At 29.1% G+C, this 27,358-nt stretch overlaps 2 protein-coding genes across 4 annotated transcripts in view; both read left to right on the forward strand.

Moving 5' to 3' along the window:
* LOC145243080 (protocadherin Fat 4-like) overlaps positions 1 to 25,520 on the forward strand; it is a 46,291-nt gene extending 20,771 nt beyond the window's left edge. Inside the window, exons 6-12 of the mRNA XM_080106181.1 lie at positions 629 to 1,402; positions 1,544 to 2,967; positions 8,922 to 9,084; positions 10,375 to 10,620; positions 17,326 to 19,721; positions 20,134 to 20,293; positions 25,098 to 25,520. Of these exons, the coding sequence (XP_079962307.1) occupies positions 629 to 1,402; positions 1,544 to 2,967; positions 8,922 to 9,084; positions 10,375 to 10,620; positions 17,326 to 19,721; positions 20,134 to 20,293; positions 25,098 to 25,387 (5,453 nt within the window). The 3' untranslated portion in view covers positions 25,388 to 25,520. The remainder of the gene's footprint in view (positions 1 to 628; positions 1,403 to 1,543; positions 2,968 to 8,921; positions 9,085 to 10,374; positions 10,621 to 17,325; positions 19,722 to 20,133; positions 20,294 to 25,097) is intronic.
* A 618-nt stretch (positions 25,521 to 26,138) lies between these two features.
* The window catches only part of LOC145242955 (protocadherin gamma-C4-like), a 14,599-nt gene continuing 13,379 nt past the window's right edge, over positions 26,139 to 27,358 (forward strand). For all 3 annotated transcript variants that reach the window (XM_080106067.1, XM_080106066.1, XM_080106068.1), the window contains exon 1: positions 26,139 to 26,320. The gene's annotated coding sequence lies outside the window, so the exon portion shown is untranslated. The remainder of the gene's footprint in view (positions 26,321 to 27,358) is intronic.

The following is a 27,358-nucleotide window of genomic DNA, read 5'->3' on the forward strand; positions in this document are numbered from 1 at the left end:
TACAAAAGGCTGAGAAAAACTGATTAAAAGCAGTTTACTACAGCAGATTAAATAACAGATTCAGTTTGAAATTTCTGAAAGGTTATAATGATGTCAAAACGCACCTGAAGAAGGCCAGAGAATACAACAACCATGATTAGGATCATGTTATGAATTATGTAATTAATGTGACTTGACTGTTTTAAGAAAATAAATATATTGTAACACGTTTGACTTTAAATTAATTTCTCATAATTTTAAATTAATTTTGTCATATAATCATCTAAATATTTATGTTATGTCTAGTTTAATATGATATAGCAATGAAAGTTGTTTCTCAGATATAAAGGACATATATTGTTTAATTATAATTTACTAAACAAATCAATAATAAAAGTAATCTATGAAATGAACAGGTTTTATAAAGGAAAATATTTCATTTTGTATCAGATTTAACTTCTAATTTTAATATTTAAGAATTATTTTCAGAATATATTTCTATACCAGAGTTAAAATATTTTTATTTCTAAATTTCAGATCTAAAATTCTCAACAGAGCACACATTTCTAATTATAAGATTGTTATATCCTCAACATGATATTACAAGTGTATATAGCATTATATGTTCTTAATTATGCCTTGTGTACAGACCTCACATACTATGTGGAAGAAGGAAAGAGTCCAAATACTTATTTGGGAGACATTGCTGCAGATACTCATTTGATGGATGATGTAAATATTAAAGAACAAAAGCAAATCACATTCACTCAATTACGTAAAGGTACCAATGGAAATTCTAAATTAATCCGTGTCTCAAAGGACACAGGGAAATTGTACACAGCCCAAACATTGGATGCTGAATCACTTTGTACTTATAATGTGGAATGTTTTCAAATGGTTGATGTTGCTGTAAAAAAAGCATCCACATTCATCAAATTATTAGAAATCAAAATTATCATAAAAGATGTAAATGACAATCAACCTGAGTTTCCAAGTAAACAAATCAATATAAAGTTTGATGAAGATGATGGAAAAGGAGTGAAAAGGTTAATACCTCATGCTGTTGATAGAGATATTGGATTTTTGAATGCTCAAATTACTTATGAGTTGAAAAAGAAAAAATCCGAACCATTTACATTATTTGTTTCAAAAAGTGTTGATGGAACATCACGGTTGGCGTTGAATTTGGAGAAAAAACTTGACAGAGAGCTCAAAAGTTTATATCAAATTGAATTAATTGCAAAAGATGGTGGAAGTCCTCCAAAACAAACTGTATTAAATGTTCAGATTACTGTAATTGATGTGAATGATAATTTTCCAGTATTTTCTCAAAAAGTTTATAATGTTTCAATCAAAAACAAACCTGATGTTACATTGCCTATTACTACTTTATCTGCAAAAGATTTAGATTCTGGAGAAAATGGCAAGATTTTATACAGTTTCAGTTCAAAAACATCAGACATTGCTAAAACTCATTTTGATTTAAATTCAGAAACTGGAGAAATTTTTCTAATAAAAAAATTTATAACTGGGCAAAAACTGAAATATAAACTTTATGTAAAAGCTTCTGATGGAGGCAATCCTCCATTAAGCTCTCTGGCCATGGTTCAAGTGAATGTAATCAATGAACAGAACAATGCTCCAGTAATTGATGTAAATTTTGGATCTGCATCGAAAGGAAATACAGTTGATATTTCTGAAGATATTAAGGTTGGAAGTTTTATTGCCTATGTGAAGGTTACTGATGAGGATGCTGATCAAAATGGAAAGGTTACTTGTACTCTTGATCATAATAAGTTTCAACTACAAAGTCTGGATACAAAGAAATATCAAGTAATTGTAAAGAAACCAGTGGACAGAGAGAGTGAAGATCACCATGATATTAGGATCAGTTGTGAGGATAAAGGAAATCCTCCTCTTGAAAGTGAAAGCAGATTTTCAGTCCAAGTGATGGATGTGAATGATGAACAGCCACAATTTTCTAAACAATTATTTAAATTCTTCATTGATGAAAACCAGAGATCAAAAATTCCTATTGGCACAATCAATGCCACAGATCCAGACTTGGGACTTGGAGGTAAACTGTCTTTTTCTTTAGTGAGCACCAATAAACAATTTGTACCATTTCGAATCACTGAAAATGGATTAATCTCTTCAATTATGTCTTTAGACCATGAGTTTCAAGATACTTATAATTTTGAAGTGTTTGTAAAAGACAAAGGAAGTCCATCATTGAATAACACAGTGAATGTGATTGTTAAGGTGAGAGATGAAAATGATAATGCTCCATATTTCACATTTCCCAGTGTTAATCCTTATAATATGGATGTAACATATTACCCGCATCATACAAAGAACATCAGCCAGATAAAGGCATCAGACAGTGACAGTCAAGAGAATGCATTTCTAAAATATGAAATAATCAGAGGCAATAGCAAACAGATATTCAGCATCAACCAGTACACTGGTTTGTTATGTTCAACTCATGTCCTAAGCCAACAAGATGCTGGCTCCTATGAGCTGGAGTTTCTAGTGAAGGACAGTGGTAGTCCAGTTCTATCAGCCAGAACTACTGTATATTTGACACTGACCGTAAGCAACAAGACATCAGAAATGCTAAATGCTGTTAACATCAAAAAGGATAACAAGATCCACCTGACTTCAGCAATTATCATTGTGTCTGTAGCAGTGACAATAGCTGTGATCATTACAGCTTCAATCTCAGTGTGTATCCTTCGCTGTTGCAATCCTCGAAGTGTTCCAGTAGCAGAAGGCGGATATGTGAGTAGTGGTCAGAGACATTTGATAAGTCCTCCTTACCCAGCCAATCCTTGGTCTAATGTTGCTCTTCCTACAAGTGATGCAGTTGATATGAGAAGAAGCAGTCAACCACCAACACCCAGAATGCAAACCCATCCTTACTCAAGCACTCAACAAATGTCTTCTCAAGCACAAAAACCACAGCTACCTGCAGATTCTGTTTCACAGGTGAGCTTATTATTTATTTTGCGTGTAAATACTTGGGTGTTTATTTGAATAATCAGTAAATGTATTATATTTAACTCTTTTGACTTATTGGTTCTATGAATAAATGAAAACTCATGTGTTTTCTGATTAAAGCTTTTGGTTTCTATTATATCCTCTTATATAGATTAAAATCAAGATTACTAAGCCTTATGTTTTGAACCCTTATTTCAAGTTTTATCCAAATTTATTACATGATTTGGTTCTAGAAAATTAAAGTTTAAATAAAAATTCAGGAAATTGTGCTTAATAACTATCAATCAGATTCAATGCACATCTAAAATGCATGAATTTGGATTTGGGAACTTGTGCTCATATTATGTCACCTAAAATTCCTTGAAAAACTCAAATGTTCATGAATTTAAAAAAAAAGACTTCAACTCCTTTGCATAAAACTAAACTATTATAGCTTACATTACCCAGCCGTATATTTACCAACTTTGTTAAAAAATTTATAATGATTAGTTAATTACTTGAGGACTGAATCCTGTATATACAAATATATAAACATATACACATACAAAAAGTTAGAAATATCATTAAATTTTTTGTAGAGGGCATTTTAATTGCAGAAAGATTTAGTTTAAAAATGAACAAAGTAATTTCAAGTACCTGTCACTTTATATATATATATATATATATATATATATATATATAGTAGCGTCCAAAACTAAGGGACATAATTTTAAAACCTAATTATTTGTTAGAAATAACAACTGTAAAATACTCTTTATGTAAAATTTCAAATGCTTAGACCCAGAATTGGCTGAATAGCTTGCTAGAGACCTTAACGGTCAAATCTTTTGAACTTTGACTCCTTGGCAGGCATATTTTCGGCTAAAAACTGATTAAAAAGCTCGCCCTATCTCTGAATACACTTTACATAAAATTCTAATGTTTAGACCAAAAATTGTCTGAGTAATTTGGTAGAGACTGCAGAGGTCAAATTTTTAAATTTTGACCCCAATTTTGATCCCTTAACATTTATTGTTTTAGGCTCAAATCAAGTTGAAATGTTTGGTTCATGTCCAAGTAACCTATATCTAAAATTTCAAGTGTTTAGACCCAAAATTGGTGAAGGAGTTTGGTAGAGTTTTCACAGGTCAACTTGAATTTTGGCCCCTTGACAGCCAAATTTCTGGCCGAAAACCGATTAAAAAGATTTTCCAAAATCGCAATACTCCTTATGTCAAATCTCGAGTCTGTAGACTGAAAATTAACAGGGTAGTTTGGTAGGGAAATGTACACACATAGACACACATGCACACAGACAATTTCCCTTATATATATATATATATACTCATTTAATTTTGGCTAGACCTCTAAATTTACTGAGTTTATGTTGACATATTATGCATACCCATATGATGTTAGAAATTATTGAAGCCAACAAAGAGATACTTAATCATTTTCCGGTGGAGGTTTCCAAAAACGGTTGTTCTGGAAGATGTTCTTTTGCTTAAGTAAGTCTGTTTAGTAGTAGAGATGAGATAAATTATTTTCCTCCTGTATATAAAGTAGACTTAAAATGTCTACCAAATCCAAGAATAGCGATCAATTTATAATACTGCATGATGACCGGTGTCCTTTTTTTATTAACCCATCTCATCGGTCATCCCCATTCTCTACACCGTATATGAGAGTTTCTTCATTCTTTCAATTGCAAGTCTTTTTTTATTTGAGATAAACACTCTCAAGTAAAGTGTGCAACTCACATATGCACATTACCAAACACAATTCAGAAATTTTCCAACACACTCTTTCATGGAGATTGCAATATATTTATTACAATTCAATTAAAGATTCATTTAATTTATCAGCAAAGTTAAATTCATTTGTGAGTTTATGAATCTTCTTTTCGTATTTAGAAAGATTTACTTTAAATTGTTACTTAGATTTATTACCTCATAATTACACAAATCTTTTCAAAATAAAAGGTATTCGACATTATTTTTTACTATACAGAAGGCTATGTTTTAGTAACAGCAAAATGTTGTTTTTTTGGGGGGTTTTTTACAGTAAAAAATTTATTTATATATAATTCAGTACTAATTTCTTATTATAGATAATCAATGTTATCCTTCATCATTTGATAGAATTTAGCCATGGCTTTGCGTTTAGGTCTAAACGAGATGTTAATTCCGGATTGAATGAACACCTCTTCTTTAATATTATTATCATTATTTTTTACTATTTGAGGTGCTTTATTCTTAGGTCTTTCACCAGAATAATTTTTGATAGCCTTATTTGTAGATACTTCCATTTGAGGATTACCTTGGATATAGGTTAAAAATGGAGCAATACTCTATTGCCCCATTGCCTTACTTCAGCTCATATTTTATTGTCAAACCCTATTACATTTTCTAATACCTTGCTCAACATCCAGAAGGGTCTAGATTTAGTTATAGATTTGATTAATACAATATCCCCTACTTTTATTCTATTTTCTCATTTTTTTTTTGTTCTCTTAAACTTAGTAAATAGCCTTCATACCACAAGATTTTTAATTTAGTCATTATTTCTTCTTGAAATTCCAAAGTTTTATTGATTGATTGGTTTATAAACTCTCTGTTCCTACATTTTTCGGAATGGTTGAATTTATTTTACAACATTTATTTTAGTTTATTGCAACAACATTTATTTAGTATGCTGAAACATTTATTTAGTATGCTGAAACATTTATTTAGTATACTGAAACAACATTTATTTAGTATGTTGAGACAACATTTATTTAATGTTGCAACAATATTTATTTGGTATATTGCAACATTTATTTTAGTTTATTCTACAATATTTATTTAGTATGTTCAAACAACATTTAGTATATTGCAACAACATTTATTTTTAGTATGCTGAAACAACATTTATTTAGTACAAATTGATTAAAATTGCTTTGTGTTGTGGTAAAAAAAAAATATGGTCATATCTGCTGATTAGGATTTTCCCCTCAGCACTGTTCTCAAACTGTATAGCCCAGAGTCCAATACAGAGATTTAATATACGTTAACATAGCACTGTTATACAATTTGTCACTGTACAGAGGCAGACAACTCTTGTTTACTAAAAGATTTTTTCATTTTTTTCATCTCATAATTTATTAAATCAAGACATTAAAAAAAAAAGCTTTGACGATTTTTTTTTTAATGTAATAAAGTTTATAACATTAAGAGAATCGTTTCTGTTTTCACATCATGATTTACGACGCTAAAACCAATGAACCAACAATATTTTCATTAGATGAAAACATTTAAAAATAAAGCTGTGGCAACTTTTTTTTTTTTTTAATTAAACAGTAAATGTTATAGTAAGGTTTTTAAAAAATAGTCTTTACCCTTAAAGATTACAAAGGATGAAACTTTTAAAGATGCCGTGACGTTTTTTTTTTTTTACTGTAACAATGAAAATGCGACGATAGTTGTAGAGGAATTATAAACAAAGTTGATAATATTAATAATACAAAATGTAATCTTTACGCAGCTATTAAGAGAACGAGTCAGACGCCATCTTGAATGTTCCAATACATCGGTAAACACTGTATGGTTTCCGAGCTGAATAAACATGTTACATTGAATAAAAACACGAAAAATATATCCAGTTTGGTAGAAAAGTAACTTATCTTGCCTTTAATAACATTTATTTGTTATATATTTGTTTTTTTGACAACTTTTTCGAATCTATGTGTACAGTAAAACAAACCCACTTTTTTTAATCAAAAAGTAATTATTAATGTTATCAACTTTGTTTACAATTCCTCTACAACGCATCTTCATTGTTACAGTAAAAAAAAAAAAAAAAAGTCGCCGCATCTTTAAAAGTTTCATCCTTTGTATTTTAAAGGTTAAAGACTGTTTTTTAAAAACCTTACATAACATTTACTGTTTAATTTAAAAAAAAAAAAGTAGCCACAGCTTTATTTTTAAATGTTTTCATCTAATGCAACATTGTTTGTTCGTTGGTTTTAGCATCGTAAACTATGTTTGAAAACAGAAACGATTCTCTTAATTTTGTATTATTAATGTTATCAACTTTGTTACATTAAAAAAAAAAATCGTTGTGGCTTTCTTTTTTTTATGTTTTTATTTGATAAAAAATAACACGTCCTAAATTATGAGATGAAAAAATGAACAAATCTTTTAGTAAACGAGAGTTGTCTCCCTCTGCACAGTAACAAACGGCAAAACAGCGCCATTAAAATTAGGTTCTTGAAAAAATGTACTATATTATGTGCATGTCATAGTAGGAAACGTTGCATTATATTTTTAAGGCTTAATAACTACCATTTTAATTGGGGGAAATTATTCAAGGCACAGAATTGTGACAATACAGTCAAATATATAAAAAATAGCCAGTCTTCTGGGAAATTTGTCATTTGTTAATAAAGAAGTTTTGTACAAGTAAAAATATTTTGTTAATAATTAAAGCCTTAAATTTGGAAGTGATACTTTGCAACTCTAAGAAAGCTCGTATTGTTGAACACTTCATTGTAAACATTTTGTAAGACTCTAACAAAATCAGACTAGCATCCATGCAGAGTCTTTGGATTCAATATAGACCATGTATATGGTGCAATAGAATGTTTTCTGTTTTAGAAGGAAACCCTACTGTTTTCATGGGTTCGATAGAAATATTACGAATTGTTTCAAAGAGTTAAAAATATGCTGATCAATGATATTTCATTAAGTACTGACATAGAATAGCATTTCTTGAGAAACAGAATCGTCTTGCAATTAATCCTTATTTTAGTTTTCATGGGTGGTGTGTAGAAAGCTATGTAATGTAATTGTTATTTTTATACAAAGTGCAACTTTGATCCTAATTTAAGAGAATAGTTTAAGAAAATATGCTAACGAAAAGACAGAAGAGAAACTTGAGTTGGCACATTCCGTTTTAGAAAGCCTCCCCCTGCTAGTACCTCTATAGAAATGACATGTAAGTTAAAGCATGCAAACACTTCAACAACATCATAAGCATCCGTTCACAAATTTATTTGTGTGTATTTCTGAAGCCTAAAAAATAATTACGATATGTTATCCAAAAAAATAACAATGTTACAAAATTCAGCCTTTTTTTTATTTATATAGCTATTTATTCTTTATATTTTTCCTGCTTCAGTTGGTGTCTGCATGTGTGAGTTTGTTAGAAAACATCTAGTTTAAGTGTATGTATGCTTTAACTTAAACATAATTTCTATAGATGTATTATAACTAACCTAATATTGTGATTTGCATATATATGTATGCTATGTCAACCTTGATTCAGTAAATTTAGGTCAGGGGTCTAGCCGAAGATAAATAAATAAAAATCTTAATGAAAATTTTACAAGGGTGATTTGAATTAGGTTTTTTATAAGCTGATCACTGAATTAGGTTTGAAAAGTAAATTTGTCTCATTCCACTAAATTCAGTCATAAAGAAAATGTGGCCCAAAGAGGTTTGGCTGTCTATGACTCTGACTGAAACTTGTCTGCAAAAGTGTAACCAAATAATATTTATATAAATAAATAAAAATTATATTTAATGAATAGCTTTACAGTAGAACTCCGGGATACAGCATTAATCCATTCCGGGGTTGGGATCATAAGGTGAAATAGCTGTATGGTGAGGTCTAAGCAAAATTTTATACAGTACATATTAAATATTAGTAACAAAATACAGTACACATGTATATAATCAAATAACATTATGAATAACACCATAAGGTGGGGCAAATACCATAACCAGGGGCCGTAAAAATATTGTATGCCACATTGTAACCTGAAAAAAACGTATCCTGGGGCCATCATATCCCGGGGTTCTACTGTATTCATTATTGAGCACTTTTCATATAAACACAGTAAGGATGCTCTGAATTTTTGCCATGTGGATGTAAATTTAACTATTGTTACATTAAATATTCTTATCTGATTTTTTTACCTTCAGATGTATCTTCAAGATATTGCATTGCCATCTGGTTGTGATAGGAATAATAAAAGAACTATCACAGCACAAAACTATTCAGCTAGAAACTCCATAAAATCTTCTCAACTCAATAGCAGAAATCGCTTGAATGATGAAGATACAAGCCATACTGATGTTATATCTGGTGAGTTATAGTATTCTTATTTAGACTAGATGTAGTTTTTTTTTCTGTTTTTTTGTTGTTGTTGTTGTTGTTTTTTTGCTTAGTTTAAAAGTAATAAATGTTAGACATGTTTAATTTATACTAATTTTGAGTGTTTACTTCCTTTTTAAATGAATGTAACAATACTTTGATGCTTTGACAATGATGGTGGTGATCATCATCATCATCATCATCATCATCAGCATCATCATCCCTTTTACATGCTGACATTTTAACATCTCTTTTACAAGCTGACAATTTCTGGTCACATAATTCTGTTAATTTATTTTTATAAACATTAATGAAATATTTTATATAATGATTGATATATTTCTTAATTATGAATCCATCTACTTCCCAAAGGTTTTAAAATATAATTCTAAAGTTTTACACAAATTATCTCTTGTCAACCTCAGATGACTTATGTACTGATTGATGCTCAGAAGTGACCTTTCATACTTTGTATTAGTACATTAGTTATGCATGTGAATGAGATATAATTAAATGGTTGGAGAGATATTATTAATCTGAAAAACTTACATTGTAAGATTTAGTATGTAATAGTGAAAAATGCTATTTGTAAAGATAATGACACATTATATAGCTCCTATTGCAAGAATTAATACAAAATAGTCCATTCTTGTAGGATCTTTCTCAGATAATTTTATTTATTTACAATTTGAATTAATGCATGCCCAGAATAAGCTGTGGCTGGTATTGTGTATTATGAATTATGCTGAGGAAAGATGGCAGATATTTAAATTGATTAGATCTATTTTTCTAAGAGAAGGCTACACTGGGGACAAAATTTTTTTTTTTTAGAAAAATCAAAGGGGATAGTGAATGATGTTTTGTTTTACTTTGATAATATGAGTAATTTTAAGCTGCTGTCACAATTTATTTCACCAGGTACTTGCACTGTTATCAATAACTAGTCTTGATAAAATATCTTCCTATTACGTTGTAGACAATTAAAATATTTCAGAAGTTGAATGTAAATTTGGAGAGACATATTAAAGAGGATATATTGTAGAGAATAAAAATTTGGAAAGACATTGTAATAATGGTTTATTATTAAAAAATTTCAAAAATATATATATTTTTTAAAATAAAGGCCATCATTGTCTACAATCTTTGGCAACTATCTAAACAAGAATTATTTTAAAAAGAAAATGATAATTGTTTAAAATCTATTGCAATGAACTTTCTCTAAATGCCATTGCTTCATTTCGACAGATCAATCTTAAAATCATTTGGTTTTTTGATTTTCAGATGTTTATCCTTCTCAATATTGCAATCCTCCTCCACTACAAAAAGATGAAAAGCAGACCACAGAGATGAGACCTTTGGGACAGACTATCAGCTACCCCAGTGATACAACAATAGTGGCAAGAGGTTTTTATACACCTTACATGAATGAAAACAGTCCTCACACAGATGTCAATTCATGTTCAAGTGTTGATGGCAGTAACTCCTCTGATAGACGCATGCAATCAAGAAATGTTCTTGCCAGTAGTAGTCAGTCTTCCATTAATAGACCTTTGCCTCCTGTACCTAATTAACATCTAATTCTTTACACATCCCCAAAAATTTATCATTTTCATTCTTACTTTTCTAATACATGTTTTCATTTTTTTTTTTTAGCTTATAAAATGATTTTAAATAGCTTGATAAATCAAATGAATAGATTGATAACTATATCTAATTATAGATATTTATCTATTATGAAACTAAATCTTATTTCTTCAAAAAATATTTTGAAAATCTAGAAAATGGAAAATAATTTTATATAGATATACACAGGCATATATATATTTATATATATATATAAATATATATATATAAATATATATATATATATATATATATATTGTAACTTATTTTTAACATTTTTCCAGCTTTTCCTATGTTTAAAGATTTACATTGTATTTGCTTATTAAGTAAACTTAAAGAAACATAATAAAACTTATTTTTAAAAAGAAATGACCAAGCATTTTTTTTAATTAAATCGTAAAAGTAAAACAATTAAAAAAAGATAAAAATAAAACGACTAATAATTATATGGAATTTTGATTATGAAAATATTTTAAATTTAAAAATTATATGTATATTTTTCATAATTATACTATTATATTTATTTATGTAAGAAATCCTATTTTTTATTAGTTATTTTTTTTTTTAGACTTTTTACTTGGCGTAAGGATATTAAGTCTTAAGAGTGAGTGGCAGCCATCATGCAGACACCATACAAAGTAGGACTGCTAGCTTCCTTCTAGCATCAACTATACAACAAAAACTCAAGAATATTGTCATGTTCAATAGAAAGGTCTTTCTTTCTGTTAACTGACTTTTTATGTTTGCCCAAATTCCAGTGGATTTTTCTTAAAAGGTAAAATTATTTCACATTTTATCTCTATTAATTTTCTCTGATTATTTAGTGAAATTCATAGTCTGACATTACACTCTATGTTTCATGGACGCCATTGTTATTGTTAGTGCTACTTTGAAAGGCTTTGTTCCACATAGTTTTATGTTCATTTTAAATGGCGCTTGAAATCTATAAAATTATTGAGTTTTTTTTTTTAAATCTATGCTTTGAAATCATTATTTCTCTTATTTAAATGATTTAATATCATTTATGATTGAAAAAATTGAATTTTCATCTATTATATTTCTTTTATTTTTTATTTAAAATGCTATGAAACAAGATGTGCATAATCGCATTGAAAGAAAATATTTGCATGTGTTCTATTTTTTTGTTTAGTTTATATTGCTCATCAGTATAATTTTACATGTACAATATAAACGTTTTCCTGTAAAACATTTAAAAATTGAAAATGTTTTTACATTTATTTTATACTGTTTATTTGAATTATGATGAAATGAGATTTTGTTTAAATTATGTATTTTAATTGAATTCAATTTGTCTAAAACATTTGTAAAGTTGTGTCAAATAAGTTATAATTCTGCAGTCTGCTTGAATAATATATATATTAGAAATGATGGTTCAGTAATATGTAACAAAGCACAACTATTATGGCTTTATCATTTCTATGAGGCATCAGTGTGGCTAGACATAGCATAATATGATTGACTTATTCAAAATACAAATTAAACAAAATTAAGTATAATTTCACTATTATAAATATAAAACGATTCCACATTACAGACTTAATCGATTTAATCTAAATTAAAGACTGCGCTATTTTTATATTTGAACTATAGAAAATATGGAAAATTTGTATACTACTAGTACACACACACACGCACATTATATATATATATATATATATATATATATATATATATATGCTACATTATTTCATTTAATCAAACATTATTAAAAATGACAGAATTACCCACCTTTGGTTATATCTTTTTTGTTTCATTTTTTCTAATGATCTCTTTTTGCTTTAAAATAATAAAAAAAATAATGTATGTTCCATATGTATCACAAACGTTTTCGATTCTTCATCAGATCATTTTCAGGTGCCAAATAAAAAAGCTGGAGAAAACCAGTAACATTTTAAAATGCTCAATGCAATGCAATACAATTCATCCTGTGATACTAATTCTGGTTGGTTGGTTGGTTGTTTTTGTTTTACGACATATCAACCTTTTTCAGGTTATTTAATGCTGAATCTAGTTATTTTGAGGAACAATTTTTAATGGAGTATATTTGTTTTTTAAGTCGGATTCTATTTAACCCATAGTTGGGACCCTAACAGGTACTACCACTCCAGGTCAGAGTGAACCTGGGAGCAATGGCAATTAAAGGGTGGCTCCATACTCCCCAAGGCCCGCAAGGTGGGGCCTCACCATCGGATATAGTTTTAGGTCATATCCAGGACCACTAATTCTGGTGTCACAGAATTTAAATTGTTGTGGTCTGGAACTGTGTTCTTTTAAAATTCAGCTGACTTTATGTATGCGTTCTCAGCTTCCTTTTGGAATTTTCTTCTTTTCTTCAGCTTTTTTGTTTATTTGAAAATGATTTGATGAAGAATGGAAAATATTTGTGATACATATTGAACATGAATATTTTTGATTTTAACACGAAAGATTATTAGAAAAATTGAAAAAATAAAAGTATAATCAATTAGAGAATTCTGTTATTTTTAACAATGAGGGTTGTTCCAAAAGTAATGTATCCTATTTTTTAACTCAAAAAAAGTTGAAGAGATATGAAGATGGGAGAGGTAACATTAAAACAAGTGACCTTTTGTGCTCTTAATTTATTTTTCTACATAGTCACCACCATTCTTGATACACTTTTGCAAGTAATGGGGGTGGGGGCTCTGTATGGTAATCTTTGTCACACATATTTGTGTCATCACTCTGAATTTGACAAACCATCTCCTAACTGTGCTGATATCAATTGCATTGGCTTCATAAACGTTCAACGGATGCCATTGAATGTTGATTGATTCAATTTTTCCTGCATAGAGGAATTCAATAATGCACATCCGTGACAGAGGTTGCTTTCTTAGAGTATCACACCATCAATATCTGCAACAGAGATTAAACTTTCAGGTCATGAATGCATAAGTTCAGTTATGATAGCAATGCAATTTTCAAATCCTTCTAATCTATTTGGATGGAATAAAATAATAGAAGGCATTACTTTTGGGATCCCTGACAAATATTGAGTAAATAAAACAGTCTTAGAAGAATTTATCAGAAATTTAAAAATGTAATATTCTTAAATCAAGAAAGTATTTTTGGTAATGGGAGGTAGTTTTTCCTTTAGTATGCTACAGAATTGTATGTGTGGATTATGGAATCTGATCATTATTTCTGAATGTTGAACTAACAATGAAAACTAGTCATACTTGAATCATATATGTCAATTTGAGCATATGAGATAAAGTGGGAAAATATAACACTAAAAAGTAAAAAAAATTTCATGCTCTTAAAAATCATATTTTTACCTTAAATTCATCAAGATCTTGAACCATGTTAATTCATAAAAATATTTTATTGAAATATTTTATTGATATTACTATTAATAGTATATTGCATATCATTTGACAATTTATATTTTTAGCATATTTGGAAATGCAATTATGAGTTTTTGATAAAAGACAAAACAGAATTTAATATAATGATATATTACTATCAAGACCCCATGAAAAGTCCATGGATACTTATCTATCATCTTGTCTTTATAAAAATAATTATCAGCTAAATATTTTAAAAATAAATAAAGCAAACGTTTTAATGTTTTAAATTATAACAATTTGACTCTTTTTTAAGTAAATAAGTTATTTATTCTTACTATAGAAATAATTATTTAAATAAATAAAACAAATGACACTCCTCTATATTTATTTCAAATTGTAATAATTAGATGTGAAATTAAAATGGCCTCAAAATAAAAAGAATGTAAAGAGTGGGGTTTTTAAATTTTATGATGGGACAGCGAAATTCTAATTATAATAGTTTAATCAATTTCACAACTGATCAAATTCTAATTTTTGACTCACAAGGACGTCAGATATTTTTCCATCACTTTTCTTTAGCGATCAAATGATTTTGTCTTTTTAAATGTGCATGAGATAGTAATATATATACACAAATGTATAATCATATTGTTATACATATTAACAATCACTGTTTATATCAAAATTTTGCTTGTAATAGATTTGACAAATATATGTAAATGATAACTTATCTTTACATGTTTTTTTGACATTATAGAAAAGCTATATATTTGAAACTAACAAAACATAAAAAATCTCATTACTCTAATTTTTTAAAACAAATAAATACGTTTTAAAAAATTCAAACTTCATATGCAAAATCTTTGATAAATTTTATGTAATATCATGTATTTTTAATTGAATTTCATACAATATCATTTACTTTTTATTTAAACTGATGCAATTTGGTGTCTTTTAACCATCAGATTTTTCAATTACATTTGAACAAATTATTCTAAATTATGTTAAGGCATGAATTTTCAATTGATTGTAATATTCAATCATTTATTTTCTAATAATATTGGAACAAAATAGTTATCTGCTCAACAGCAAAGAAATTTTGTTTATGAAACTTCTGTTTTAACTAACAGCTTTTGATGAAGCAATAGCAATATTAGTAGTATTTGGTGATCTCCAGTTATTCATTTCTTTATAATATTTTGTGGGCCTTAATCATAATTTTCTGATAGCCAATTCTCATCTGTTGAGTGGTGATTACCCAATTTTTTAATGGATAGGATCATTCATTTATTTATTAATTATGATAATGGTACTTGTGGATTATCTTGTTCATATAATTTTGATAATAGTTGTGTACCTTGTCTACTTCATCATAACTAAGTATAGTCTATCGATTGGTAGAGGACTATTTGTATATTACTTGATGAGTTGGGTTAGTCATAATAATGATGAAAGTGTATTATCTTTGTCTATTAATTTGGTTTGTTCACTGGTGTTTGAGTAATTGTGTTGTGACTGACAAGGTTTTATTTGGTTAGCTGTGATTCGTCGCCTGTGTGTGTTTAAGTTCTCACTTATGTAATCATCACCAACAGGTGCTCACCTCCAACAGCAACTGTTTCTGATTTATTGTATTATTTAACCAATAAAAAGTCGAGTATTTTACAGAAATCATTTTTTTTTTACTGCTGTGTTGCACACTGCTGCTTCTTTTATTGTTGTTCATCAAGGACATGGTTCTATCAGTAAGGTGTTACCTATTAGTTAGGAGAGAAATTTAATAACTGAATAAGATCTTGCTAATGATTGTATTACAAATTTGTTAATCTATATATTAATATGATAGCGTGTGTGTTATTTTCTGTGTCATGTTTGTGACAGTATCAGCCGGTCACTGGTGTGTGACCGACTCACACGTTACACTAAATGTCTTAAAAATGGTCTCATGATGATGTGTCGTTGGGCCAGTCAATAGGGTCTGAGTATCAAGAGGAAAAGCATACCTAAGATATTGGATGTGGGCGAGTGGTTCCTTCATTCTTTCAAGATGTCTTCACTCTGGTGGCATTCTGGTTGGAACCTTCTTTCTTTCGTCTACAGGCCCGTTTTGTTCTTTAATGCAGACATTTAAGACAGACACAAAAAACGACATGCGGCACAATGGTAATATATGAGAAATATAACTAACTATTTATTTTTTTTTACAAGAAAATGTTACAATATTTTTACAAAAGAATTTATAAGTGATAATTAACTTTTACAATTAAAACTAGCTAACCTTAACTAATGCTGAGGGAGAGGGTGCTCCCCCCTCATTTACGGAGAGACAAAAATAGATGTCTTACCCCATGGGTGTCGGGATGAAAAAGATGTCGATAAAAGGAAGGGTATCATGGGATTGCATTTTTGCTGTGTATCCCTCCACTTATGATCAAATTACCACCTGGCCATACTGAAGGGTGTGTTAACAACTACCACAACCTGAGCACTAAGATATAGTGCCACATGCTTACATTTGGGTCGTTTAATTGTTATGTACTGTTGTATTTTTTGTCATAAATAATTTTACCCAAAAATCTTCATAAGTTTTAGTTTCAGTATTGATTATAGCTGATGGCACTTAAGTCATGTATATTTTTATAAGTAAAGATTTTACCAAGAATTCTTCATAAGATTTGGTTTCGGTTTCGATTATGGCTGAAGGAACTCAAGTTATATATATATATACATATATTTTTTTCATAAGTTTTTATTTCAATTTCGATTCAAGCTAATGCACCCAAGTCATATGGATATTTTTTTTTTTTTAATCGCAACTTTATAATATATAAAAATCGATAGAACATTAACTCTATAATAATATATATGAAATCTGCAAGAATTAAAACATCGTATTTAAGCGTACTTTATGGCCGGGCTTTACCAGGCATTCATGCTAGCTTGAATAAATACTTTTGCATTTAACGAAAAAGCTACAATAATATCAGAACATCTCCATTTACACTGAACATCTACAGAATGCCAACATCAATATATTACATATGAATGAGTCCCCTGTGGAATTTCCACAGGTCCCGCTAGTAGATATTATTTTTTTAAAACTTGTGTATAGACCGAAATACAATATTCACTTTCTGTTAGGATTTTATTGAATAAAATTATGTAAATTATAACTAAAAATCAAATTCAATCTAATACATTTTTATTTTATTTTAATTGCCAGTTCTGGATCAGAGTTTACATCTTTACTATAAAAATTAGCAACTGCATTTCTACTAAATAATGATGGGACAGATGTATTTATTAATTCTTCTTCTTCATGGATGTCACTGCATAGATCTCACATATTATGTAGAGGAAGGACAAAATCCACATACTTACCTTGGAGATGTTGCTGCTGACACAAAGGTTATTGACAGTGTACCATTTGAAGAGAAAAATGAAGTGACATTCAGTTTATTGACACAAGGAGTGACAGGCACTTCTTTGTTTCATGTGTCTAAAGAAAGTGGTAAATTGTACACAGCCCAAACCCTTGATGCTGAGTCTCTATGTACATACAATGCAGAATGTTTTCAAATGGTTGATATTGCAGTGAAAAAGTTGACAACTGTTCTTAAATTATTAGAAGTAAAAGTCATCATTCAAGATATTAATGATCATCAACCTGAGTTTTCAGAAAAACAAGTCAACATTAAATTTACTGAGAGTGACATCATGGGAACCAAAATATCAATACCAAATGCCATTGACAGAGATGTAGATGTCTTAAACTCAGAAATTATTTATGAGTTTAAAAAATTAAAGGATGAACCATTTACTTTATTCGTTTCCAAAAGTGTTGATGGAACTTCACAACTTGCAATTATTTTAAAAGGCAAGCTTGACAGAGAAACTAAAGATAAGTATAAACTTGAAGTCATAGCAAAAAATATACAACCTCCAGTTAAAGAAAGTATTCTTGAAATTGTCATATCTGTAATTGATGTGAATGATAATTCTCCAATCTTTTCTGAAAATGTTTATAATGTTACAATAAAAAACAAACCAGATGCTGCTTTAGCTGTTATCACTTTATCTGTAAAAGATTTAGATTTAGGTGAAAATGGTAAAATCTCATACAGTTTCAGTTCAAAAACATCAGACATTGCTAAAACTCATTTTGATTTAAATTCAGAAACTGGAGAAATTTTTTTGATGAAGAAATTTACAACTGGACAAAAACTGAAATACAAGCTTTATGTAAAAGCTTCTGATGGAGGCAATCCTCCATTAAGCTCTCTGGCCATGGTTCAAGTGAATGTGATCAATGAACAGAACAATAGTCCAATTATAAAAGTGACATTCTTTTCTTCATCTACAGAAAACACAGTTGATATCTCTGAAGACATTAAAGTCAGCAGCTTTATTGCTTATGTGAAAGTGACTGACCCTGATTCTGGCCAAAATGGAGATATTAGTTGCCATCTGAATCATGATAAATTTCAACTCCAAAGTCTAGACACAAAGAAATACCAAGTGATTGTTAAAAAGCCATTGGATAGAGAAAGTGAGGATCACCATGATATTATTGTTCATTGCGAGGATAAAGGATCTCCTGCTTTGGAAAGTGAGAAAAGATTTTCTGTTAAAGTGATGGATGTGAATGATGAAAAGCCGGCATTTTCCAAGAAGACATTTCAATTTAAGATCAATGAGAATGAAAAGTCTCGAGTTCACGTTGGCTCAATCAATGCCACAGATCCGGACTTGGGAGCTGGAGGTAAATTAAGTTATTCTCTCTTGCCAAGTAATAGACAGTTTTTACCTTTCAAAATTACTGACACTGGCTTGATTTCAACAATTATGTCACTGGATCATGAATTTCAAGATCTTTATGAATTTCATGTGTTAGTGAAAGATAATGGAAAGCCATCATTAAATGCTTCAGTGAATGTTGTTGTTGAGATCAGTGATAAAAATGATAATGCTCCATATTTTACATTTCCTAGTGTTAATCCTTATAATGTAGATGTTATCTACTATCCACATCATTCAAAGAACATCACTCAGATAAAGGCATCAGACAGTGACAGTCAAGAGAATGCATTTCTAAAATATGAAATAATCAGAGGCAATAGCAAACAGATATTCAGCATCAACCAGTACACTGGTTTGTTATGTTCAACTCATGTCCTAAGCCAACAAGATGCTGGTTCATATGAGCTGGAGTTTCTAGTGAAGGACAGTGGTAGCCCAGTTCTATCAGCCAGAACTACTGTATATTTGACACTGACTGTAAGCAACAAGACATCAGAAATGTTAAATGCTGTTAACATCAAAAAAGATAACAAGATCCACCTGACTTCAGCAATTATCATTGTGTCTGTAGCAGTGACAATAGCTGTGATCATTACAGCTTCAATCTCAGTGTGTATCCTTCGCTGTTGCAATCCTCGAAGTGTTCCAGTAGCAGAAGGCGGATATGTGAGTAGTGGTCAGAGACATTTGATAAGTCCTCCTTACCCAGCCAATCCTTGGTCTAATGTTGCTCTTCCTACAAGTGATGCAGTTGATATGAGAAGAAGCAGTCAACCACCAACACCCAGAATGCAAACCCATCCTTACTCAAGTGCTCAACAAATGTTGTCATATCAAGTACCAAAATCACAGCCAGCCCCAGATTCAGTATCGCAAGTATGATGTTTTTTTATTTTCATTAACATTTTTGCTTTATATTTCTAATATTTATAAAATTTGATAAGAATTATATTTTCTTATATTAATGTTATGTTGTTCATAATTTTTTGATGTGGTAAATACCTACTATCTTGTCACCTGTATACCTCTAAGTAAAGATTGTGACATATATATATAAGTACATTCTATTTCATAATTTGTATGAATGTTATGAAATAAATCATTTACTTTGATATTTCGTCCATAACTTTATGCTAAACAATCTTATATGTATATGAAATCTATGAAAATCCAAGATATCTTTTTAAATATTTATATAATTCTATTTTTCTTACCAAGAATTGTGACATTCTTAGATTTAGTTTAATATTCTTTATCATTGAAAATTTTTATACTTTATTTATGGCAGATGTACGTTCAAGATGTAGCTTTGCCATCTTGTAGTAACAGAAATCAAGAACGAAATGATCGAATGCATGATTATGCCAGTCAAAGATCTGTAAAGTCTTCTCTTAGTGACAACAGACAAAAATGGAATGAAGCTAATACCAGATCTAAAGATGAGTCAGGTGAGTTATGAAAAAACTCAAACGTTTTCATAATTAACTTAAAATAATGTATAGAATTGCAGGTTGATAGTATAAACGATAGGTAAACAAGGAAATAACTGATCCTCCTGAGTACATTTTTTCAAAAAGAGTATATTTTCAACAATTTTTTTTCTTTAGTCTTGGTGAGATTTCAAAGAGAGGTGCTGGAGTTATATATTTTACAATTTTATGTCTCTGTACTAATAGTTTTTAAACATTTGAGATAAGGGTTGATGATGAGACAAAGTAAAATTTTAAATTAAAACCAACCATATCAAATTAAAAAATCTTCATTAATTTTACATCATTTGGGCAATTCTTTCAAGGACATTAGACAAAAGCTTTAAAAGGGGTTTCAATTATAGCAACTTGTCTTTGATGTGGTTTACACAAACATAGCTAATAAAAAAAATGTGTATCAAAAAGGGTGGGAAACTATGGAAATTCAGAATCCATTTAGACCATAATGGTCTTTCTGACACAACCTTTATTCATTTAACAATAAAGATGTTTAACAATAAAGATATAAAAACACATTTAACATTTAAAAAAAGATTAATGAACAGTGGAATATTCATTATTATTGTTTTTACTTTTATTATTATTTTATACTTAGAATGTGTATTTATAATAATTTGTTATTTTTTCAGGATATCTTCAGGTAAAATATATTTGTTTAAAATGTATTCAAATTACATATATCAATTACAATTATGTTTGATTAGATTTTTATTGAGTTTTTACATTATGTTGTATGCATTATGTAGTACAAAACCATTACATATTTAAACCATAATTTTTTTTCCATAATGTTTAAAACATGATCACGAATCATTAAATTTACTGCTTTAAACTGTTTAAGTAGCTATTATGTTTGTGCCTTTGAGTTATTTAAAAACAGAGTAAATATATATATTTTAAATATTTTGTTTTAGAATGAAGTATATAAATATAAGTATTTTGCCATCATTTTTCATGGTATGGGTCTACTAGTTATTGATAATTAACAGACATGAGATATAAAGCGAAAAATTCAATATTTTTAAAACAAACTTTTAGTTAATCAGAAAACTATATATTAGTGTAAAACAATACTGTTCACCTTCTTCCATCTAATTTTCTTTAAAGTAATGTTGCAAAAAAGTTACGGATTTAAGTTTGAAATAACATTTTCATAAACATTCACTTGTATGTTGTATCACACACATATATATAAAAAGACCTGCCTGTTTTTAGTTTTCATCAAAACATCTGCAATTGTGTAGCCAAATAATGTTAGCATGAATAAAAATTGTTTACCAACTAGACAGCTCTGCTTATTATTAATTTTTTTCTAAAAACACAGTCAGGATTTAGATGTAAAGTTACCTGGTTTACAATAAATAAATAAAAAAAATTAAAAAAAAAAAAAAAAAAATATATATATATATATATAAGGTATGTTCAATAAGTAATGAGAAAATGTCAGGAGATAATATTTATTTTCATAAGCTTACAAAACTTTGTCTCCTTCAAAATAATGGCCTCCCGACGCATCTACACACTTCTTCATACATCTCTTCCAATCCTGGAAGACCTCCTCAAAGTCCTTCTTCAGTAGTCCCTTCAGGTGCCTCTTTCAGCTCCTCTGTTGACTGAAATTTGATTCCCCTGAGGCTGTCTTTCATGTGTTGAAACAGGAAGAAGTTGCATGGGATTAGATTAGGACTGTAGGGTGGGTGACCACTTTTATTCCCCTGTCGGCCATCCAGGTGATCACCAGCATTGACTTGTGGCACGGGGCATTGTCCTGGTAGAACCACCACTGACCACTCCTCCACTACTGTTGCCTTTTCTTCCTCATTTTCTCCCTGAACCTTTTCAGAGCAGTAAGGTAATATTCCTTATTGACAGATTGACCCTGAGGAACCCATTCAACATGAATGAGGACCTGGGAGTCAAAGAAAGGAATGATCATTGCCTTCTCTTGTGACCTGCTCATCTTTGCCTTCTTGGGCCTGGTGGAGGATGGGTGCTTCCACTGGGCACTCTGACGTTTGCTCTCAGGGTCGTAGGTGAAGACCCAACTATCATAGCAAGTCCCTACCTTATTCAGGAAACCTGAATTAGCCTCTATCATTTCAAGAATGTTAGTGCAACATTCCACAGGAAACTGCTTCTGGTCGTCGGAGAGGATTTTTGGCACAGACTTTGTGGAGATCCAGATCTTCTGTCAGAACTGTCTGTATTGTGCCAATGCCAATACCAACAGCTTCAGATATCGTCCTCCATTATCCGATAGTCTTGCATCACTCATCTTCGCACTTCCTCAATGTTTTCCTCCTTGCATCCACTGTTCGGTGCTTCAGATCCGAGTTGATCCTCAACCTGTTCTTTTCTTCAGAAAATCTGTTAAACCACCGATAGAAACTTGCTTGACTCATCTGTTCATTCCCATAGGCCTCCTTTAACATTCCATAAGCTTCTTGTTTGGTTTTCTCAAGTTTAATACAAAATTTGTTCCTTGTTTCCCTGCATCTTGTCAAGAGTTCACAGATTGGCAAACCTAATCAGACTGGTCCCAAAACGAACACCGCTGCTCTCAAGCCTACAACGAGAGGAGGTTGTCAGTAAATCATTTTGTAGACTATATGTATATGTACTTCAACATGAAGTGGCAGTTTGATCAAATCATACTTAATGTCTCTCCAGATATTTTCTCATTACTTATTGAGTATATTGAGTATACCTTGTGTGTGTATATATATATATATATATATATATATATATATATATATATATATATATATATATATATATATATATATATATGTATACATATACAGTTATCCATAAATAGACTGTTAGACTGTATCACAACTTTTCAGTATGAATAAACTAGGCCTATCTCAAGTCAAGAATTGAACCTATTTAGATGATAGTCAGCAGTTCTACTCACTATGCAATGGAATCAATGCTCGTAATTTATATATACAATGTCTTTATAACAACATTGATCGTTACTTTGTTTATTTACGAAATTTTGTTATTCTACTAAAGGGATAAAATGAAATTTTTATATTTGATTGTTTTATAATTGTAAATAATGCTTGCTGGCATTATTTGAGAGGGGATTTATTTAATTTAATGATGCTTTATATTTTTAATTTTTAATATGTAAAATTTTAGCTTGTATTCATAAATACTGCATTTGAAATAGTACATCATAATTTCTGAAATGCGATTATTAAATTTTATTAAAATCAATGTAATAAATACAAATTCAAATGTATAATCAATGAGTTAAAAAGGTGATAGCTATGTATCACTGTGCTTTTTTATGCATTCGCTCCTCAAATCATTAGAAAATGGCCATGCCTCTGTTGTAAATTACTTTTATTATAATCTTGCTTCAATTAAATAATTATTTATATATATTTTGCATATGTAACCTTTGTTTCTAGTGATACAATTTTATTTTACTTTTTACAAACTTTAATAGTCTGTTACTCAATGAATAAAGTAAAATCATGCATTTATTGACATTGTATTTGTTTTAATTATCTACTAGAAAATATATTTTTGTTAAACTCTGAGTATATCATGATGAATGAACTACATACACTGTCCTCCAAAGGAGGAGGTGATGACTAAGAGGATGATATCGCAAATATATACTACATTACTTGGCAAAGGAGGAAGCAAGGTCTGCTAAGGTGATATAATGATAACAGAACAGATTCTGTAATACCACTTCCAAAATAGAGGAGGTAATATCTGGAAGGATATTTTCATAAAAGGAGAAAGTAATGTCTGCCAGTATAGTATCATGGCAAGAAAACAAATACTCTACTACCCTCTCCCCTACAAAAAAAATGGGAGATGGTAATTCCAGAACAGATACTACATTACCTGCCTCAAAGGAAAATGTAATATCTGAGAGGATTATTCCTACCCCTTTAAAAATTAAGGGGTAATTACTGGGAGAATGGCCTGATAACAACAGAACTGTTACTACACTACCAACCCTCATTAAAAAAATAATACAATAGATTAAATTGTTTTTTTCTTCGTTAAGAAATACCTATTTCTTAAAATTCCTTAGCCTTTTGTCTAAGTTCAAAGTATCTCACACTTTTAAATGGCCTTGTGTCTAATTTGTTTAAAATGTAATTATTGTAATACTTTTTGCAAATAAATAATTCAAAGTGTAGTATCTGTTCCTAACATCCTATTGACATAAAATATTTTATTATCAACAAGTGCTTCAAAACAATTATTCAGTTAGAAACAATAATAATATGGAGATATTAACAAGAAAAAGGAAGAGAGAAAGAGTAACAAGTAGCCAGAGAAGAAAGAGAAACAACCAACTAGTTGGTTAACCAGCCATCCTCTCCATCCCTTTTCCCTTCTTGCTTATTACTGTTGGTAAGAATTTGAGGGAGCGATATTACTTTAAATTAAGAAAAGTTTTTAGTAAGCTATCTATTTTTTATTAAATCAGTTTAATTAATTACTGTTAATATTGACCACAATCTAGACAAATGTGACAATCAAATAAGAAATAAATAACACCAATTTATTATTTAGCATTTAAAAAATAAATATACAAATTAAACATTTAATTGAGCGACTTTTAGATTATTCCTCTCTACTATATAAAGAGTATTTCAAAATTCTATGTTGTATTATTGATTTAAATAACTATAATTTTCTGGATGATAATATAGGAGTGATAAATGAAAAAGTTTTGCATTTATTCATTTACATAAAAATGTAAGATCAAACAATTTTATTTCAGGTGTGTTTTCTTCTCAGTACTGTAATCCACCTCAGACTCAAACTGATTTAACACAGAACACAGGGATGAGACCCTTGGAACAGACTATCAATTACCCAAGTGACACCACAATAGTAGCCAGAGGATTTTACACTCCCTACATGAATGAAAACAGTCCACAGCCAGACACAAAATCTCACTCTGGAAGTGATAGCAATAGTCTATCAGGTAGACATTTACAATCAAGGAATGTAGCTCCAAGTGAGAGCCAGACATCTATTAACAGACCACTGCCACCTGTGCCCCAATGAAATAACATTTATTAATAATATAAAAACATTAACAATTAAAACAAGAAAACATTTGGCTAATTATGTAAAAATAAAACCAACAATATAAAATTTATTTAATAATGAAAATTAACTTTTTAAAATGACAAATTAATTTTAAATCAATATTAAATTGCTTCATTGATATCATGCTTTAAAAATATAATTCCAGTGAAAATAATAAATCTTGATATATTGTTTCTAAGATATTGTGCATTATCTAAGATAACTGTATATTTCATTTCTACTAATTTTGATTGAGCTAAATTTTTAGATATGAACGATGTTATAGCATGTATGAACATTGCAAATAATATGTTTACGTCTATAGAATTATATGCAAATAGAATTATTATTTTCAACATTAAAAAAAGTATTTTTGAAATTTATTGCTAAAATATAAATTAGAAATTTTGTTTTTTCTTCCTATGAGATTTCTATTAAAGTAAAATGATAGAAATATCAATAAAATATAAATTGTTAGGATTCGCTTTATATTATGAATTACTTTTAGGGATTAAATAAAAAAAAAATAAGTAGGCCATACTGAATAAATACGTATTTAAAAATAAAATTCTATTTTTATTCATAAATCTTTATTTCTTTTATTTTAGATTAGTAAAAATTTTAAATCATAAGTATAACATTTTAATAAATTTAAAGATAAAAAATGTGACATTAAAATATTTCAAAGACAGTTTCTTCAACTATATTAGTTATTAGCTATTTTACCAGAGAAGTAGTAGCCATTTTGCACACATCACACAAAGTAGGACTGCTGGCTTCCTTCTCACATGAAGTACACAAAAGAAATGGCGAGGGATGTTGATAAATGCTGCTGCTGAAGCTTTATGTTTTCTCTGGATTTATTTTTTATTTTAGTATAAAATCCAGTTGGATTTCAAATTGAAAAAGGTGAGTTATTTTTAATAATTTTATACTTATATGCTATACTATCAGCAGTAATGGAAAAGTAGTCTAACATGTCAGATTTCCATTGTTGATACAAAAGATTCTTTTATCAGTTATCTTCCATATTTTCATTTTATTTTTGTGTAGTATTTAGGTTCAAACATAATTCTTCTATATTTAATTGTTTTATAAATTGTTTAGTTAGAAACATAACTGTAAACATTTTTACTATTTGAAAGTATTCTAACATTCTAATATAATTTATAATTGTTTTGTTTGTCTTTCTTTAAATGTAGCCATTTTTACTAAATATATCCATTTTGTAAGTAAGGATCGTTTATGATTTGCATTTACAAGTAGAAATATTAAATGATCTGCAGGATTTTTTTCTATGAATAGTTCTTATGTTCTGTACTTATATTTTATTTTTACATTTGAAATTCAGTTAAATTATTTTACAATAAAATGAAAAGTTAATATCCAAGACATTCTAAATTAAAATTCATAAAGACTTCTATTTGAAAAAAAATGTCTAATGATAGTGAATTTAAGTAATTTTAATTAGAGAGAGAGAGAGAGAGAGAGAGAGAGAGAGAGAGAGAGAGAGAGAGAGAGATAAAAGCATATATTCTTTTATACATTTTCATTATTTATAGGCATCTAAAAAATATGATTATTCAATAAATTATACTTTACATTTTCATATTGTTGTAAAGTGTCCATCATACTCGATATTAGACAATTTTATATTAAAATAAATATATTAATCTGTAATACTATTAAATTTCAGGTTATTGCTTATTGAATCTTCTGATATGTATTGGTTTTGAATTAATTAATTCAAAACCAATACATATCAGAAGATTCAATAAGCAATAAGTAGATAATTTTTTGACAGTCTTTTATGTCTAACAAGTATCTCATTTAAATACAGCAAAGTAAAAGCAATTGTTTAATAATTTTTCATTGTTATTTTATTTTTTGTTTTCTAAATCTTGTGGCTAATAATCATTGTACCCTCTTTATTTTAATTTTGGGAAG

Source organism: Euprymna scolopes, chromosome 21 (assembly GCF_053919585.1).
Source record: "Euprymna scolopes isolate OS-2025 chromosome 21, ASM5391958v1, whole genome shotgun sequence".
NCBI classification, from domain to species: Eukaryota; Metazoa; Mollusca; class Cephalopoda; order Sepiida; family Sepiolidae; genus Euprymna; species Euprymna scolopes.